Raw genomic sequence first — 20,625 nt, 5'->3', positions numbered from 1 at the left:
ATACTCTGTGAGTTCAGAAGGTAATGCAAAGTCTGTTAAAAAATTTCTTCCATCATGGAGCTTTTTCAGACCAGTTAACTCAATTAAGGTATAAGGAGCTCATAAAGCTAACTAAAATCAATATTACATAACAGAGTTGTCAAACAAAAGTAAGGTCATTTCTGACCAAAAGTTTCCAAAAAAGTTCATGGAGGCTATGAAGATACTTTTGCAGCAAGATTCACAAATTGGTAAAAATACTGTGCTACTACTGTCTATCTACCCAGGTTACTTATACCTTAGGAAGCTAATAATTAATGTGCAACAAGAAAATGGTATTTACACACATATATTGTATCTAGGTTATATTGTAACACATGTAAAATGTATGGGATTACCTGCCATCGGGGGGAGGGAGTGAGGGGATAATTTGGAAAAATGAATTAAAAAAAAAAAAAAAAATACTGTGCTAGATGCATTCTAAGGATTCATTTCAACTCTAAGATTCAAGCAGTAAATAGGACACCAATAACAAAAAAGGTAAAAAAATACCCCCCCAAAAAAGCAAAACTAATGTTTTAAAATTATTCAAAAATTCTTTAAAATTTAAAAATGGGGTAAATAATACTATTGCAACACTTTAAATTATTAAGACCAACATCTCAAAAAGAGAGAACAAAGTTTTCTTCCAAACCTTGCCAACAGGAACATTCTTCACATCTTCCACGAACACCACCTCCCTAAGAGACCACTGTTCTTCATTCACCTTCTCCTCTTCCTTTGGAGCAGGAGTAGACCTTCGTCGTTCTTAGACAACAACAAAATGGTAAGTACTACTATTACTAATAATAATATAAAAGATTTTATAGATTTCATCTACATATGAGAAAAGAATTATAACGCATATATATCCACATAATCCACTAATAAATAACAGTAAGGTATAAAAAGATTAAATGTCCAAGAGTAATGCACCATACTTTGGAAATTATTCCTTCATTTAAATCCAATAAAAAGAAACACTTAAGAACAAAATTTTTTTCTATTTCATCATTCACATCAGATGTTCATCAGCAGAGATGATGATTTTAACTGAAGACTTATCTATGTGATTGGTAAAGAATCCTATATGGTCTCAACATGTGAGAGAAGAATTACTTTTTGCCTTTCACCTTGCCAACCCAAGTATTTTGTCACAGAGTGTAGAAGTACGGAACTCTGAAACAAGGTTACTTACAACAGGTGTTAACTCAGTGGAATTGATGAGATGATGATTTTCTAATATACATATACTAAGTTAGCATGGTGATGTAATGGTTCTTTAGTTCATACATAATCAGTATGCTGTAATGATGTAATTACAATAAAGTATGTAAGGGCTAAGAAGGACTGGAAATGGGGCACTCTATTTTTGACCATCCTCCTGGTGGCTCTCGGGCCTCCTACACTAAAATCAAGACTGGGCTAGAATAGACTCTATTCCTGACCATTTTCATGGTGTCTATTCTGCTGAGTGAGACCAAGGTCTGTCCGAAGCACCTCCAAAAAGCTAGCCTGAACATTACAACAGAGAGCTAGCATTCTTCTACTCTGTTGGCTATGTAACTTGTGAAAATGTGGCATGATATAGAGAAATGTTTCTGAAAGACTATTGATTCGTTTCTGATATTTTCCATCTGGAGTTTTATCATTAAGAGGAAAATGTAAGCAAAAAATAATAGTTACTGATTTTTAAAATTACTTTTTGTTTCTAGCAGTAATAATACTTGCTTTCCTCCCCATTGCTTTTTTTAAATCTCCCATCCTGAGCTATGTAGTTAAATGATACAATATTACTTTTAAAAGTGTCTTGCACATACCACCTATTTATACTTGATGTACAGTTTATATTCTCTAGATGATATTCCTGATTATACTTCTGATACAGGTTAAAAACAAAAACTAAACTAAATTTATAATCACAGGCCCCGAGTTCAAATTCTAGCTTTGTCCTTTACTCTTTTACTCTATGGACAAGTCATCACACCACTGAGTGTCAGTTTTTTAATCAATAAAATTAAGGAGATGAATCCAATAATCTATGAAATCTCTTCTAATTTGAGTCTATGATCCTATAAACTTATTAACAGAACATCTAGCTTAGAGACATGAGAATAAATAATTGAACCCTATCACCTTGGACTACATATGCCAGACATTTGTTCAGCTGTGTTCAACTCTTTCTGACCCTATTGTGGGGTTTTCTTGGCAAAGACATTTCCTTCTCCAGCTCATTTTTCAGTTGAGGATTCAAGGCAAACAGGGTTAAGTGACTTGCTCTAGATCACATAGCTAGTAAAAGTCTATGACCAGACTTCAACTCAAGAAGACATTGGATCATCTAGCTGACCCTCAAGTCATAGAATACAAAGGGAAAACAAAACAAAGTCCCTGTCCTCAAGGGGACATGATATATATTTATGAGAAGCATATATAACTATACTAACCAAAATTTCGGAGGAGCAGATAGGGGGGTGAGAAAAGGTCTCAGTTAGGAAGTTAGGCTTCTGAGTTGGAACTCTGAAGAACACTAGGGATTCCAAGTGCTTATGGAAAGAACTGAGTGAATTCCAGGCACAGGAAACAATTGGGGTTAGGGTAAAGCAAAAGGAGAAGAGATGGCATGTGTGAGAAACTCTTAAGATTCCCAGGTCATATGGAATAGTACAAGACCAGAAACAGACTGGAATAGGCTTTAAATGACAAGCAAGGACAAAAAAAAAAAAAAAAGAGTCAGTGGAGCTGAATTAGCAAGGGAGGTTCTGGAACCTGTACTCTATAAGTTAATAGCCATAAAGGATAAATTATAGGGGGATATACTTAAGGTAGGGGGACCAGGGAGGAAGCTATAATAATAGATTAGAGAAGAGGTAATAAAGTTCTGAAATAAATCAGTGCCCATGTGATTAGAGAAAAAAAAAGATATGTACAAGATGTTGGAAAAGTAGAATCAATAAGACATAGCATAGGATTAGGCAACCTAACTCAAGATTCAGCTCTACCTCCCTCCTCACCCTACCCCCAACTACCTAACTGGCTATAGAGATTATAAGTATTTGAAAAGTATCAGGATGGCACTCTTTGCACTTTATAATGATGCCTCAAACTCAACAAATCCTTTCTGTCCTATCGATGACAGAGGATCAGAAGGAGCTTTTTAGAGATGATTCATACAAACTCTCCCATTTTCTGACACCAAAAAGTTAAGTGACTAGGATCACATGGTTACCACAAAGGCAAGCCAAGATCTTTGCTCTGGAGCTTGAGTGACTTGAGAAGCCTTTAGACAAAGCCCCTCATTTTCATATAAAGAAAATTGATGACCTGAATAATAAATATGCTGCCTAAGGTCAGATGACCCAAGTCTTCTAATTCTAAGGCACTTGGTTTTTGCTAACTTGAACTGCAGGCCCTTATCAAGTTCTTCACAGACTTTTTCAAGCTCTTCATCTTCAGCAAAGGATGATGGAACATAAAATTGCAATCACTTCTTTTTCTCTTTTATTTTTCATAAGCACTAAAAAATATGGTCTCATGAATAGTATTCCTTTTAAAGCAACAATTTAGTCTGCCTCTGAAGCATGATTTAATTTAGGTACTAATTAAACTATATTAAATTTTCTTAAGAAGAAGAGAAACGAGGCTGGAAGAAAAATTTGCAACTCAAAATATTGTAAAAATGGAATGCTAAAATTTTTCTTGCAATGTTTCTGGTGGAAAAATTATATGCTATTATAATTAATTTAGATACACTTAATTAATGGTTTTACTTTATCCCCGAATTATCAATATTACTCCACTATTATAAATAAGAGTATTGTCAAAATTATTAAACGTTTTCTTACTTTTAGATTGCTTGTAAGTTATATTTATGCCATTAAAAATATTACAGTCTTTGCTAAAGCCTACGCATCATCTAACAAGAAGTACACTGAATAAAGTTACATAAAAATAAAAAACAAACAATTTATACAAGCTATATAACTTACTATATGGCATTGATGCACTGCTTGCAATTGAAGATGCATCACTACATGTGGAAGCTGGAGAGGGCGGGGGACCCATTTCAGTTTTCACAGGCTCCTGTTTACTTTCAGGTCTAAAATTAAAAAAAAAAAAAAAAAAAAAAAAAAAAAAAAGATTTTACTTCTCAGTAAGTAAAGAGATATTTGAAAAAGAACACTAGAATTAGGTAAAATGGCTTTTGAAAAAGTAATTTTGTGTTAACCCATACTTCCTAAAGCTTTGAAATTTTCAAAATCTACATGAACTTTCAGTGAAAGGTAGATGAGAAAACAAACAGAATTTGTCTCCGTGTATGTAATCCTGCATGTCAAGGAAGACAGTACATTAAATTCATCAGTATTTCAGGGGTTCACATGAGACATCTGGCTAATGCTTCATGACTCCCATTTAGAGTCTTCCTGACAAAGATAGCGTAGGGGATTGCCATTTCCTTTTCCAAATCATTTTACAGATAAGGAAACTAAGGTAAATAGTATTAAATGATTTGCCCAGACTCACACAACTAGTGGTCATTGACCAATCTGAACTGAGTAAGATGAAGCTTCCTGATTCTAGGCCCCACTACTCTATCTACTGTGTCATTTAACTTTACTTTTAAGGAATGACTAAAGATCAAATTATGCAGCACTTACTCTTCAGCTTTTTCTTAATCAAGAGATTCCCCTCATTTTGGTCATACAGATTAAGCAAATTCAGTGATTTCTAGCTTTGTAATCTATACACCAGCAACACAGAACCAGGTGCTCAAGAGTTATAATCCACCACTCATACAACATGTGCAAATAGGTCCAAGGACTGTCTACTACGAGGTTACCAAACATTTCAGTGGACTAAAGAAATAAGACTTAAATTCAATCATCTCTAACTGCTTTAAGCAGTTTAGTTAATACAAGTTTGTGAAATCAATAGTCTACATGAGAAAGTTTACATAATAGCCCATTTTCATGTTCCTTAAAATAAATGCCATAAATGAAATTTCAATTTGAAAAAAATTTAAGTCATCTATTATCATTATGTTAAAAAACAAAAACAAAATTGCCATTTTATTTCGTAAAACAAATGGTAAAAGACTTCACTATTATAAACAAATTAGTAACATTGTTCACCAGCAGAAAAATGAAATAAATCATTCTTATATCTGCAAAGCTAATAATAAGCAAAGAAAACAGGTCAAATTTTCATAAGTGTAAAAACTGTACCCTATATGTTTCCACACTCAAATGTCAGTTAAATGTAAAGCTTTAAAACTATACAAAAATTAAGAACATTTTTCATCAATATTAGAAAATAGACCAAAATAATTATCAACAAAGTTTAGAATAAATACCAAGTAAATAAATACAGCTGCACCACCACCACATAACCATGATGGTATATCAATGATGAGTAATGACGTGCATACTTCTACAAGAAAGTAACATAACAAAGCCCAAGTAGAAACCAGTTTTAAAAAGCTCTTTAAAAATCAATTAAGAGAGGTGGAAGACAAATTAGGAAGAACAATTATGAAAGTTTTGAAAAGAAAGCAAACCAATTGGAAAAAAAGATCCAAAAGCTAATAAAAGAAAATAAGACCTGGAAAACTAGAATTGGTCAAGGAGAAGCTAATGTTGTAAGACAAGAAGAAATAAGAAAACAAAAAATAAAAAAATATGAAACATCTTATTAGAAAAACAACTGATCTAGAAGAGTTCAAAGAGAGATAATATTAACAATAGTTGGCTTATCTGAAAGAGATGATGTTTTAAAAATTTTAATTATAGTTTTTATTTACCAGATATATGCATGGGTAATTTTAAAGCATTGACAATTGCCAAACCTTTTGTTCAAATTTTTCCCTTCCTTACCCCCTTCCCCCAAGATGGCAGGCTGACCAATACATGCTAAATGTTTCACTATAAATTAAAACACAATACATGTATACATATCAAAACAGTTGTTTTGCCGTACAAAAAGAATCGGACTTTGAAATAGTGTACAATTAGCCTGTGAAGGAAATCAAAAATACAAGCAGCCAAAAATAGAGGGATTGGGAACTCTATGTAGTGGTTCATAGTCATCTCCTAGAGTTCTTTCACTGGGTATAGCTAGGTCAGTCCATTACTGAAGCAATGATATTTTTTAAAAGGTAGATACAATATTATGAAAAGTCATTAGGGAAAATTGTCTTGAAATTCTAAAATGAAGGTTAAAACATAAAAAAATAAAACAATCACTGATCACCACTTCAAAAGAATTATTCCTATAATTATGTAGTTTTCCCAGAAAAAGTAAACAGTTTGAAATGGAAATGAATGGTTTTATACTGAATTTTATTTTTATGATGGAAATGTTCTTCCTGGGGCCTTTTTTGTTTTAAGTTCAAAATGAATTAAAAAAAAAAAAAAAAAAAAAAAAAAAAAAGGAATTCCCAATCCCTCTGATTTTGTCCACCTGCATTTTGGATTCTATCTGGATTGCTATCTGGAAGGGGAGAAGGAGGGGAGAAATCGGAGTGAAGGGTTTGGCAGTTGTCAATGTTGTGAAATTACCCATGCATATATAGTAAATAAAAACTATTAAAAAAAAAATAAAAAAAATATAATGATAAATATTGGGGGGAGGGAGGGAGGAAAGAAAGATATATTAAGATGCTGTAAAATTATTCAGGAGAGTCTAAAATAAAGAATATTTTTAGCAAAAAAAAAAAAAAAAGTTCTGAATTTATAAGAGTATATAGTCTTAGATCTTATTAATTGTTCTTAATCCATTCTTATTAACAATTCTATTTTAATAGGCAGATTACAAGAATTATGCTAAGTTAATGAAGGCCCAAGTGAAAATAGCAAATGACTAATAATTTTGTCCCCACAACACATACTCACTGTACATAAACTTTTAGATAAATATACAAAGTTGTTCCTAGGTACTTTAGTATTGTCTTTCATTGATTTCATAAAGCAAAACACAGACATTTGATTTTCACTTAGGAGTTTTTTGCAAATAAGTTTTTCAAGAAAAAAAAGTTTTCATAGGATCTTTTTAAGGGCCCAACAAGTTGTTGCAGTTCCTTACAAGGTTCTTAATTATAAAATATGTTTTCAAATTAGCATTTCATCAAATTTACTTACTTTGTTTCAGTAGTTTTGCTAGATTTCTCCATGTTTTTCAAGCTTTCAGGTGACCGAAGTTGGAATCTACAGCTGTCATTCATATTCCAAACTGACTCCATTAATACACCAACTTTAGGAATTCCAGCACTAATTGAAAAGGCAACTGCTCCAGCATGATAGAGAGGATTATTTCTTAAGCACACCTGATAAAAGAAAATTACCATCTAAATCAAGACATTATTTTAAAGACCATATTACAGAGGAAATGAAGAATGTGAGAGGGAATATTACAAAGCATCTCTTTCCAAATTAAAGGAATATGAAACAATGAACAAAGAAAATAAAGAATATAAATAAAAATCATACGGCTAAAAAAGTTAGATAACTTAAGCAGTCTTTACATAAGCCTCAATATTATAGTCCATTACCAAGTTTTTGCTGTGATTTTTAAAAGAAGGTAACAGTAAATAAGTGATATCTATTTTTTTTTTAAAGGCAGTTTTATAAACATCACAGAAGGAACAAGGAGAAAGAAATATGAAAACTACCAGAGAGGCAAGTAATTTGAAATTATGCCTAATATAAAATAGTACAGTTTTTGGTCAACTGATTTTTGAGATAGGTCTTGTCTTTGGCTTTATTACATCTGGAACTGTTGGGACTTTAGTTTTCTTTATTCTAAAATGATGACAATATACTTCCTAAAGTCATTGTGATCTGGCAAACCTTAAAGCCTATATAAACATTAGTGTAGAGAGTTTCTGAATTTCTCGAGAGGAAGCGAGAGGTACAATGGGGGCAAGGCATTAGAACTGGGATACAATACTGATATAATAACCAAGGTGAGAAAACTTCCCTAACAAATGGGCATATAGGAACTAACCAAAAATTTTTACAAGTTACTCTAGTAAAGATCCCATTTCCCACATGTGTAGACAACTCGAGTCATATGTATAAAAAAGCCAATCCACAAATTGTCAAGGGATATGAATAGGCAGTTTTCAGAAGAAAAGCTATCTACAATCCTACTAAACCACTATTGATTAGAGACACACAAATTAAAACAACTCCAAGGTATCACATCATATCTATGAGAAATTAAAAAAGTTAAAAGGAAAAATAGGTACATGAATGAACTGTTGGAGGAGTAATGAAATGGCTCAACCATTCTATTACACAATAAGGAACTAAGAATCTGTGATGAAGTAATACCACAACTAGGTCTATAAATTAAAGAGATTTTTGTACAAAAACATATATTGCAACTTTTTTTGTGGTGATAAAGAGTTGGCAATGGAGGGGATGCCCAACAAATGGGGAATGGTTGAATAAGTTTTGGCACATGACTATGATGGGAGTACTATTGTGCTGTAAGAAATAATTAGGAAATAGTTTCAGAAACACACTGGAAGATCTATATAAACCAGTGAAAAATAAAATAAGCAGAACCAAATCGTATATAGCAACACCAAAATTTTAATGATAATTAACTGTAAAGAATTAGCTACTTTGATCAATAAAATATCCCAAGAAAATTCCAAAGGACTTAGGATAAGAAATGTTATCTACCTCCAAAGAAAGAACTGATTAACTGAGTGCAAGATGAAATACACTTTTCTCACTTTTATTTTTCATGCTTTTTAAAAAATTGAGTGTTAAAAGTCTAATATAGAAATGTTTTGCCTAAGTTCACATCTATAATTGTTTGCCTTCTTGGTGTATGTTGGGGAGGTTCAAGAGAAATAAAAATGTATTTAAAAGACTATTAAATTAAGTAAAAAGAAAAAGGAAAAAAAAAAAAAAAAAAAGGAAATGTCCCTGTTTCCCAAAGCATGTAATTGTGGATATAACAGTGACAAGAAATGATCATGGTCTGATCCAGGCCATAAAACTTAGTAGCTAGCTATATTACTTAACATGAGCCTAATTTTTTTTTTCATATAAAACACAAAGTTATGTCTAAATTATAATTTGGAGAAATTTGTGGGAAGGTGTAAACTGGTAGTATTTTGTAGCTGGATGTAGAAATTTATTTTTGTTGTTCTTTCACTTCAAAGATGAAGCTGAAAATTGCATTTTCTATGAATGCAAGTATGGTTGAACATAATTACCAATATATCCCTTTTATCATAGAAAAAATTTAAAAAATGTTATCTTAATACAATTTCTTTCTCTGGGTATATAGTATTTTCCCCCCATTATTAGTACTTTGAGAATATCATGGGACAATGTATTGACCAAAGTAGCCAAGTTGTTCACAGTTAATTATCATTGAAATATTTGTGTTACAATGATCGTATTCAAAAGATCATCAAATGTTTTTTTGAAACTATCTAATTGTTTCTTATATTCATCAAACTGATCTAATTTCTTGCTGATTCTAACCTATCAAAAACTATTCCAAAATGTTTGATACTATAATTTCATGAATTCTCTAGGTATTATTTCTAGTTTCTCCAAATGCAGTTACATCATTTAATCTTATAATAATAAAAACAGCTACTTTGTAATTTGCTAAAAAAAAAAAAAAAAAAAAAGATCTAGTTGGAAAAAAAGGCTGAAAGAATATTAAAATTCTTTATTTTGATTCAAACATATATTAAGCACCTATTCTATGCAAATTTAATCTGAAAAGCCAAAAAGGGACATGCATGATTGATTTTTTTTAAAAAATCACTATAGCCAGGCATAGCATAAAACAGGTATGTCCTGTACAGAAACCAAGAACAAAATTCAGTGAGATTAATTAATGTGTAAAGACTAGAAATGTACAGCATTATTTTGAGATTGTCTGTATAAACAGGCAAAAAATAAGAGGGGCACACTATATTAACAGTTATATTAACAATGAAGAAAGCTTCTAGCAGAAAAAAATTCATAAAATTAGAATTATTTTAAAGCTGTAAAGGACCTTAAGGATCATCTAGTTGATAACCAAAATCATTTATATAATACTTTAAGGTTTGCCAAACATTTTATGTATGTTATCCCATCTGATCCTGAAAACAACCTTTTGAAGTAAATGTTATTATCCCCATTTTTAAATGAAGAAATTAAGATTCAGTGAAGTTGGAGATTTGTCATCAAAATAATGTACCTATCAATTGAAGCTAACCTTAACACATATTTAATTTTATGACTAAATTGCTTAAAAACCGTTTTTTAAAAAAAGAAAAAAGCAGTTTTTAAAAAGAAGTCCTCTCTGTCAAATATACTCTCTAGATGGAGCCAACACGGCAGAATAACAGAATAAAGGCAATAATTTGCCCCACCTCTTCCCCCAAACATCCTTTAAATAATAATTCCAAAAAAATTTAGTTGGAAAACCTCAAAAGATGGAATACAACATTTTCCTGCTGAAGGTCAGCAGAAAAGGTCAGTTACACCACAGTGGGAGTAAATGCAGTCTTGGTCCCAGTGTCAGCAAAGGATGACCTATGATTCAGCAGCAGTACTGGTAGTTTCAAGAAGTCTGAGCCCAGAGACACCAAAGACTTGAAGGTCACCAGAAAAGGTCTGTGGAACCAGGGTGCAATCCCATCAGGTTGTACTTGGGAAGATTCAGACCAAACCCTGGAAAAAGCAGGACTGCTGCTTTAACACACTAGATCTTATACTTAGAGATAGGGACATACCTAACTACACCAGGGCATAAAAGAGAGTTTGTGGTCAGGTGGCTAAAAGGATTTCTGAAAACAGCTGCACAAAACTCCTGAAAGAAGTAATCTGGAGGACACATCTAGGAAACATAATTTTAAAATTATTGGACTGTCTAAAAGTCATGATTAAAAAAAAAAGGGGGGCTTGGAATGATATTCTAGAAAGTACTGGAGTTAGGATTACAACCTAGAATTACCTATCCAGCAAAACTGAGTACAAACCTTGAGAAGAAAAGGAGATAGAGGATTTTCAAGCTTTCAAATTTCAAGACCAAAGCTGAATGAAAAATTTGATTTTCAAATACAAGAGTCAGGAAAAGCATAAGGAGGTAATCAGGAAAGTGATATCAGAAAAAAATGTTTATATTCCCACATGGGAAAATGATACTTGTAACTCATTAGAATGTTCTCATTATTATGGGAGTTAAGAGGAGTATTTATAGACCCAGGACACAGGTGTGAGTTGAATATGAATGGATAATATCTAAAATAAATGATGGAATTAAGTGGTGAAAGAAGAATGAATTGGAAGAAACAGAAAAGGAGAAGTGGAATGGTGTAAATGACTTGCCATAAAAGAGGAAAATAGGAGGAGACTGGGATATGGGAAGGAAAGAGGGAGATAAAAAATACTGGGGGAAGGAGTGGTTAGTAGTAAAACACTTCTGAGGAGGGACAGGGTGGAAAAAAGAGAGAATAGTATAAATGGAGGCGGGGGGGGGGGGGAAGGGAGAAGAAGAAATGCAATTGGCAATAATTAAAAGAATTTTGTAGCAAGTTTCTCCGATAAGGCCTCATTTCTCAAACATAGAGGGAACTGAGTCACATTAATAAAAAACTTTGTCCTAATTGATAAATAATCAAAAGATATGATCTATTCTCAAAGGGCTATAAATTCAGACCTATCTTTTGACCTAACAATACCAGAATATCAAAAGAAATTCAAAAGGTAAAGAATCTATATTTACAAAAATTTTTGTAGCAAATCTTTTCTGAGGGGAAAAATTGGAAATTGAGGGGATATCTATCAATTGTGGAAGGCTTGAGTAAATTATAGTATATAATTGTCATGGAATATTATTGTTCTATGAGAAATGATGAAAAAAACCAACTTGGACAGTTTCTGTCCAACAACTTCTACATGAAGTCAAGCAACATCTACCAAATTATTAGTAATTTTTCTGGGATGCTTCGTTATTCTCAGAAGTACAATCATCCACGACTACTCTGAAGGAATTATGATGAAAAATCCTATCCATATTCAGAAGACAATGATTGTGCGTCAGTACCGATTGAAGCACTTTGTTAAAACTTTACTTTTCTTGAAGGTTCTTTTTCTCAGGGTGGGAGATGTGTTTTCTTTCACAACTTGACTTTTATGGAAATGTTCTGCATAACTTCATATATGGTTTAATAAGGTTTGGAGTAGGGATAAGGGAGAGAATCTGACAATCAAATATTTCAAAAACAAATGTAAAAAATTTTTGTTTTAAATGTAACCGGGGGAAAATATTTAATAAAGGAAAAAAAAAAAAAAAACAAAAAAACAAAACACAAAACCCATAGTCTCAACTCTTACCTGGGTGCCAACTGTGATATTAGGCATTGAGGAGATACCAGCACTGGACTTTGGCTTTTTATTTTTTGCCCTTGCTTTTTCTAACATCTTCTTCCTCTGACTAAATGGGACTACACCCCTGGAAGAGAATACAAACACCAGACAAATGGAAGTTAAAAAAAAAAACTAGGAAGGGTTCTTTTTAAACACTTTATTCCAAGAATTTTAGAATCAACTGAGCAAAGGCTTAAAGGATAAATTCCAGAAAATTAAGAAGGAAAACTATTGTAATACGTAATAAAATTATAAATATTTTAATGAAAATGTAAAAACCAGCCCTAGCTATGGAGGAAAAAAAAAAAAAAAAAAAGAATTCATGTGTTAAGCATAATAGATGGCCATACAATAATGTCACATTTTTGCATACCATGGACACTATTATCATATCTTCACTAGCTGATAATCAGATATTTTCTGCTTCCTTCCATTATCAGGCTATTTTAAAAAATAATATACAATAAAACAGAGCTTGATTTTTATAAAACATGTATAAGAATCTGTCATTAATGAATTAGTTGGCATCTTTAATCAAAGTTGCTTAAAAATCAATTCATTGTTAAAATTAACAAATCCTTGCCCAAGATGACAGGAAAGAATAATGATTGATATTAGAGGGAATGTGGGTAAAATGAGTCAGTAATACATTGTTGATGAAGCTATGAACTGTTCCAACCATTCTGAAGAGAAATTTGGAATAAGGCCCAAAGGGCTATCAAACTGTGCATGTCTTTTAATCCAACAGTGTCTCTATTGGGTCTGCTTCCCAAAGAATCATTTGAAGAAAAGAAAAAAAAAAAAAAAAAAAAAAAAAAACACCCCACACTGCAAAAATATTTGTAGCATTTTTTTGTAGTGGCAAGGAATTGGAAACTGAGTAGATGCCCAACAGTTGGGGAACGGCTGAACAAGTTATGGAACATTATTTTCCTATAAGAAATGATCAATAGGATGATTTCAGATAGGCCTGGAGAGACATGAATTGATGCTAATGAGTAGAACCAAGAGAACATGTGTGTACACAACAACAAGATTAAGTGATGATCAATTCTGATGGACTTGGGCTCTTTTTAACAATGAGCTGATTCATGCCAATTCTAATAGATTTGTGATGGACAGAGAGTCATCTGCATCCAGAAAGAGGACCACGGGGACTTACATACTTATAGTATTTTCATCTTTTTTGCTGTTTCCTTGCTTCCCCCCTCCCTTTTTGAACTGATTTTTCGTGTGCACCATGATAAATGTGGAAATATTTAGAAGCACTGCGTATGTTTAACCTATATTAGATTACTTGCTATCCAGGGAAGGGGGAAAGAGAAAAAGAAGGGAGAAAAATTTGGAACACAGGGTTTTGCAAAAGTTAATATTGAAAACGGCTTTACATGTATTTTTGAAGAAAAAAAAATTATATATATATATATATATATATATATATAAAATAACATAAATAAAAAATTGGTACATGGGAGGAAAAAAATTACCAATTCCCAAATCACAACTTCAAAGTGAGAGAGGTTAAAATAGGTTAAATAATGCATCATTCATTTTATTATCTATAAACCTTCTACAGATTCAATAGCTGACCACTTCTGTTTATTCTCAAAGCAGATATACTTTAGAAACCTGTATGATTTTAAAATAAATATTTTATATATTCTAAAGTAAAATGTTGACAAAAATCTATTATATTTAGAATGCTAAATATTATCAGACCCCAGGGGTAAGAAATCTCTGGGACTTTTAAATAGCTACTCAACTAATTACTTTTCAAATTTTAATTCCTTATCTTCACTTACATTAAGATTAGGTACTATAATTAAACTTAAAGGGTACATAACACAGTGTCAGTAAATCAGGTATTTATAATTTATGTTGAAACTTATTTTTTGAAGTATTTTAATAATTGTATTTCAATATATTGTTTTCTTTGACTCTATGTATTCTATTTCAGGCATTTAAAAATATTATGCTAAGAAAAGGTATATAATCTTTTTTTAATAATTTTTTTCACAGTATATATGCATGAGTAATTTTTTTAAAAAAATATCCCTTGTATTCATTTTTCCAAATTATCCCCTCCCTCCCTCTACTCCCTCCCCTTGATGACAGGCAATCCCATACATTTTACATGTTACAATATAAAAAGGTATATAATCTTTATCAGACTACCACAAGAGTCTATAACACACACACAAATTTAGCTTAGAATCATCAGTTAAATTTGAAAAGTGAAGTCCCTATATCATGACATCTTCTAGTTTGATCACAAAATAATTGAAGAAACATCTGTCAAGTTCTTCTTTACAGAGCAGTCTACAAGTTGCTCTGGCCAATGATAAGATTATCTTTATTCTCAGGTACCTAAAAGGTGAGTAGTAAAATACGGCACAAGAATGACATACAATAAATAACAAAAATCATAAACAATAAAGACAATAGGGGGACATAATCAATTCTAAATGAAAGGTCAGAAAGAAAAGCATGAAAGAGACTTTTTAAAACAAGTACAAAGGCATGGGAGTATTCTAGATATGGAAAACAATATGACCAAAGAGAAAAAAAGTTACAGGGAATACAGTAGAAGTGGTAGATTGTCCAATTTAGTCATTATATAAAGTGTGATGTGTTATTACAAGTTTGGTAGGAATACATTATAGACCCTGAATGCCAAGTTTTGAGTTTTACTCAATAACAGCTTGAACACAATATCTAAAGGATTCATAAGGGAAAATAGTTTGGCAACAGAATAAAGAACAGATGTGGGGAAAAAGAGAAGAAAAGGGAGAAGGAATATTGGAGGCATGAAGACTAATGAAAAAATTTAACATGATAACTCAGATACATATAAGCCAAAGTCAGGTATGACAGAAGTAAAGATAAATGAAATATTTAATTAATAGGACTTTGATTTCTGGTTAGATGATAGTAACAACTAAAGACAAATCAAAGACAAAATTGGACTAACTGAAAGACATCTGCGGAACTGAACAATATTGACACTGATGGTTAAAATGAATTAGAAGGAAGAATCCTAAGTAGAACTATTTTCATAGTGAAAAAGTCACACAATCATTTTGATGATTTAGCATAACATATTATAGGCATTGTAGAAAATTTTTAAAAAGAGAAACCTATTATACTGGCTTGTTTTGAAAACCATAAAAGTCTGGTCATCTATCATTATATACTACCTTTTCTAGAAACAAAAATAAATGGCTGTTCCATTTTAAACCTAAAAAAAAATTTATAGGCACTATAAAAATGTTTGTTATATATGTACTCATTATTGATTATTATTTCATGCTATTCAACAACTAGGAATAAATCAAAAAGCCCTTATTAATTTCATACACAAGTCTGAAAAATATTGTTAGCTTTTTTATTGATATTTCCTTAAATGTCAACTCAGCCTCCCAAGAGCTGCAAAATATCTAAATTTTCAGGTGTGAGATTCACTAATAACAAACTTTTTACTTACCACCAATACAGATTATTCTCTAGTTGAGCACAGGTGTAAAGAGCACAACAATGTAATGAAACTATCCGTTCTCCCTGAAGCTCTGAGTAAGTTTGTGCAGTATGTTCTAGCTTAGAAGCAACAGAACTTAAAGTTTCATCCACCCATGTAGCAACCTAAAGAACAAAATATAGCTTGTTTAGATAAAAATTTCTACAAAGTTCCTCACAAACATACATAACTGATGACCACACTTGATTAAGAAACAATGAGTCTGACTAAAATGCTCCAAAACAATTAAATTGCAATTCTTTCATTATATAAGGGGGAAAAAAACCAGAAATTCAGACATGCATCTAAATTACTCACAAGTTATTGAAATTTCCAACTGTTTTTGGCATTAACTCTAAGTCTTCAAATCTGTTTCATTAGTTTTAAAACTATGAATTCTTCAAATATAAAAATTTTAGATATATTATATAAAATTTTTCTATATGTATATTGTATAGCTTTCCTTCTTTTCTCTCCTTCCTACCCTACCTTACAGCAGAAACTTGTTGCTAAAATGTTAAATAGTTCAAGGATAAATGAAATTAACAGAATTGTTGTTAGAATCATACCTAATTTTAGCCAAAAATCTAATTCAGATTTTTTACAATACAGAAATTTATACAGCATAACAATGAAAGTATACTCATATCTGATGGTAAAAAAAGAAATAAAATGAGTTTAATTATGAAATCAATAACAATGTGAAAGTTTCATACCTTGTTATTGTCTGTAGCTACAGTTGCTCTGATACTATTTGCAGAAAGGAGGACTATCTTTTCATTGGTTAACCCCAAAAATGTTGCTCGTGGATGATGTAATGAAGGATTCTTTAAAAGCATAAGAAAAATGATTACTAATTTGTAAACTGATTTATAGGACTAACAGAACTAGAGTTTGAAAAGGTAAAGTACCTGTGCATTCCTATAAGGCTCTGATTCACTCCATTTCCACTGATAGAGCTCCCCTTTATTGCTAACTGCTAAAAGCTCAGAATACAAAGCTCCAATAGATGTAAATTTTGTTCCATCCTACAAGATAAAAGAAATTATAACAATGCAATGTTATAATGAGTAGTTTGTATTTTAACTCATCAAAACATTATCAGGAAAAAAAAAATGAAACACAAAAGAACTGTTTGAAATGTAGAAAGGAAAGTTGCTTTATATAGCAAACACAATTTATTCACTATTATCACCTTAAAGAAGGGTGAGACAGGAATATCCCTATGAGCTTGGAAAACTGGGAAAAGAAGGGAAGCAAGAAAGAGCTAGAAAGCATAAGGTTCTGGAGAAAGTGCTGGATTTGAATCAGAGTTTACATTCAAATCCCACTGTTACGAATTAAGAGCTATGTAACAGACAAATTACTACTTCTCTATGGGCCTCAGTTTCTCATTTATAAAACAGTGGTGGTGCTACAGGGGAGATGGTACATTAGAAGACTACCAAAGTCCCTTCTATCTTCTCTAAATCCATGATCCTAAAATAAATTCCATTTATTCCAACTCTTATATTTTATAGACACAAACCAAGGCCAGATACAAATTAAGTTGGCAACTGCTAGAAAAAAAGTATTAATATTCTAAATCTTGGGAAGAGAAACTGAGAATCATATTAAAAATACCAACAGGAACATGATAATGGACTTTAAGTCTCACAGGTTAAAGCAGAGAAACAAAGATTTCCAAGAAGTACAAGGAGGTTTGTAGGACATTTAAGTCTATCCTCAAAATAGGGATAATAAATTTCCCCAATACCCACTCCCTTCACCTAGGTTATAACTATAACAGCTGACATTTATATAGCACTCCAAGTTTACATAGTATTTTATGTGAATTATCTCAATTGTTCTTCACAGCAGCCTTGTGAGATATTATAGACATTATTATTCATATTTTATAAAGGAAGATACTGAGACAACTGATTGGCTCTTCCAGTATTGATACTGATCTCCCAAATACTAAGAAGTATTTCTAAGTCATAGTGAAGACTTTTAAAACCAGCTATACTATGCTATACCCTCTTGCCAATGAACAAGACCTATTTGCTCTCTGAGTTGGTGGGAGTAATGATGATTGTTTGTTATAAAATGAGACTTTTAAAACACATGTTATAGCAAGTAGTCCAAATACAAGGACTTTCTATCAAGAAAGTTTAAAAAAAAAAATTGGTTTGATTCTGGACAATTTCATGACTAGCAGAGATCTTTAATACATTAGGCACTAGCCTGCAGGGAGGTAGGAAAGGGGTACAGTGAGTGGAAAAACAAGATACATACATGAACTTCCTTCAAGCATGATGTGTCTGAGTGATACACACACATATATGTATGTATGAATAAATGCATACATGTATGTAATAGAACTCTGTGTGGGGAAGCATTGATTTTAAAATGAAGATAATTACAAGTAGTTTTCTGAGCAATTCATCTGAAATCCAGAATTCTTTTTCCTAGAATATTTCACATTTTCAGGAGTACAAAACATTGGTTGATTTTAAGTTCTCCTAGTTCTAGTTCTTCCTTATCTAGTCTGTTTTAATATCCTAAGTTTTTAACTTGTAAAAAATTATGTTAATTTAAAAGAAACAGGTCTTTTTAATTTTAAAACTCCATTTTACAACTAAGTATTTATTTAAGCTTTAATTTTTGTGTATAATAAGAAGTGGAGTGATGTGGTTAGGTGCTATGTGCAGCCTACAAATTAGACCAACAAATACTAGTGTTTCAGATTTGATAAACACCTCATGATGACATTAGTTTTAATTGAGTTTCCTTTAATTGTATGCTTAGGTAATTCATCGCTAATCAGAATTTACTTGTAACTTGTCAAAAAACAAACAAACCAACCAAAAAAAAAAAAAAAAAACAAAAAACAAAAAACAATCATTACAATCTGCTTCTGAGGTTGTGACTAAAATATAGTCCTAAATTCTCAGCACTTGGACATATAAACATCTCATTTTTGCTCAAAAATAATATTAACTGATATTACAGGTCTATAAACTTTTCCCCCACCTTTATCCCTTTTTTCTTCATTATTTTCTTTAATAGTCTAAACTTTTTCTTCCTGTAAATGAATACTGTTGTTACACTACCTTGATAAAATAAAATTTGTTATATCATAATTTTTACTATATCACTCTGGCCACTCAACAAGTAATCAATCTTATTTTAATTATTGAAGCTGTTCTATCAATACGTGTACTCAGTGTGCTTTAGGAAACTGACTAGCAGACATTTTATGTCTTTTCTAATCATTTTAAATGGGATTTTTGGTCCAGTAAGAGAATACATATGTCAAAGCTAATTTAGGCTAAAAAAGTTCAAAACAATAACAAAAGCCTTTTATGATTGACCCAGAGAACAAAAAAGCTGAGGAGATTAATTTCACTTTCTGGTGCTTTCTGGTGCCTAAGTTTTTCTGGTGCTTTCTGGTGCCTAAGTATAAAAGAACCAACAATTAAACTCATGTAACTACTGGACCATGTGGGACAACTCAGGAAGTGATACTCTATTCATCAAAGGGATACTTTATTAATCAGCTCAGGTTATCGCCAGGGCATATCCTTGGCGAATAGATTTCCCCTACAATAGCCAAGTAAAATAATTGTTCAATTATCTTTCAGTTTCTCTTTTTGTCTATCAAAAGATTGGCATAAGTCAGGACCAGCCCAAATAACTTATTTTTCTATTATTCCTTTTTGGACAATACTACGTTATTTAGAATTTCTGTAGATTTTTGTTAAGATCTATAACCTGTCAGTGAAACTGTTATCTTGATTAATTTCCTATTTCTTCTTTTTCCTTACTTTTATGCATTTAATTTGGTATCTTAATAGATTCGGAGCTTTTGAAGAATTATGTTAAGTAATGGTAGGCAAAAGGGTTTTCTTTTTAATAAGACAACCTCTAATCTTTCATAAATGCATAACTATGAAATCAGTTTCAGAATGACATTTTCTTATCATATTAGAAAATAATCCTTCTAAAGTCATGCTTTGTTAATTATGTTTTTAAAAAACACAAATGAGTACTGTATTTTTTCAAAGATTATCTACATCTATTAATAATTTTCCAACTTCTCAATTATTCTTGTATTGTCAATTTAAATATTAAATATAAATTCAGTGAATGATTAAATTTCGAATTTTTAATAAATATTTGCAAGCCTTTTCCTTGGATTACTTTTAATTGTTTTCTTTGCTATTCATTAATTCATTAATAAAATCAGATATCAAAAAAGAGCTTTGTTCTTCTTGGTATAACTTCAATCTCTCATGGTAAATCAATGGTTGTGTGTTAAGTGAAAAAACATCAGTAATGAATTACTGATTTCAAATCAATGTCTGAAAATATCTAAAACAAATTCTCTTGCTCAAAAGCTGAAAAGCTAATACATGAACCAAATTCATGCAACCAAGAAAATTTCTGAGGCTGAACAGAAGAAAACACAACAAAATTAAAACACAAGTGGTATAAATGTGAATTGTTAAACAATATGGAAAGAAATTTGTATTTATATGAAAAATGAGTAAAATATCTACCTACTTTGACCTAAAGCTTATATTTATAAGTATATACTCCTCACAGGAGGTCAAATTTAAAAACAAAGAAACTGTCCAAGTTGGTTTTTTTGTTTTTTTTTTCTATTCTGAGAGCATCCTGCTCATCATTTCTCATAGAACAATAATACTGAAAATATTT

At 31.4% G+C, this 20,625-nt stretch overlaps 1 protein-coding gene across 7 annotated transcripts in view; it reads right to left on the bottom strand.

The window, feature by feature from the left end:
- Positions 1–20,625, bottom strand: part of UBR5 (ubiquitin protein ligase E3 component n-recognin 5) — a 147,763-nt gene that overhangs the window by 58,918 nt on the left and 68,220 nt on the right. For all 7 annotated transcript variants that reach the window (XM_074267798.1, XM_074267806.1, XM_074267834.1 and 4 more), the window contains 7 exons: positions 16,833–16,949; positions 16,638–16,748; positions 15,892–16,046; positions 12,375–12,492; positions 7,155–7,339; positions 4,008–4,117; positions 674–786 (listed from right to left, as the gene is read on the bottom strand). In XM_074267798.1, the coding sequence (XP_074123899.1) occupies positions 674–786; positions 4,008–4,117; positions 7,155–7,339; positions 12,375–12,492; positions 15,892–16,046; positions 16,638–16,748; positions 16,833–16,949 (909 nt within the window). The remainder of the gene's footprint in view (positions 1–673; positions 787–4,007; positions 4,118–7,154; positions 7,340–12,374; positions 12,493–15,891; positions 16,047–16,637; positions 16,749–16,832; positions 16,950–20,625) is intronic.

This window comes from Sminthopsis crassicaudata, chromosome 1 (genome assembly GCF_048593235.1).
Source record: "Sminthopsis crassicaudata isolate SCR6 chromosome 1, ASM4859323v1, whole genome shotgun sequence".
Taxonomy (NCBI): Eukaryota; Metazoa; Chordata; class Mammalia; order Dasyuromorphia; family Dasyuridae; genus Sminthopsis; species Sminthopsis crassicaudata.
Note: the sequence above shows the minus strand (reverse complement) of the source record. Positions and strands in the feature narration are given on the sequence as shown.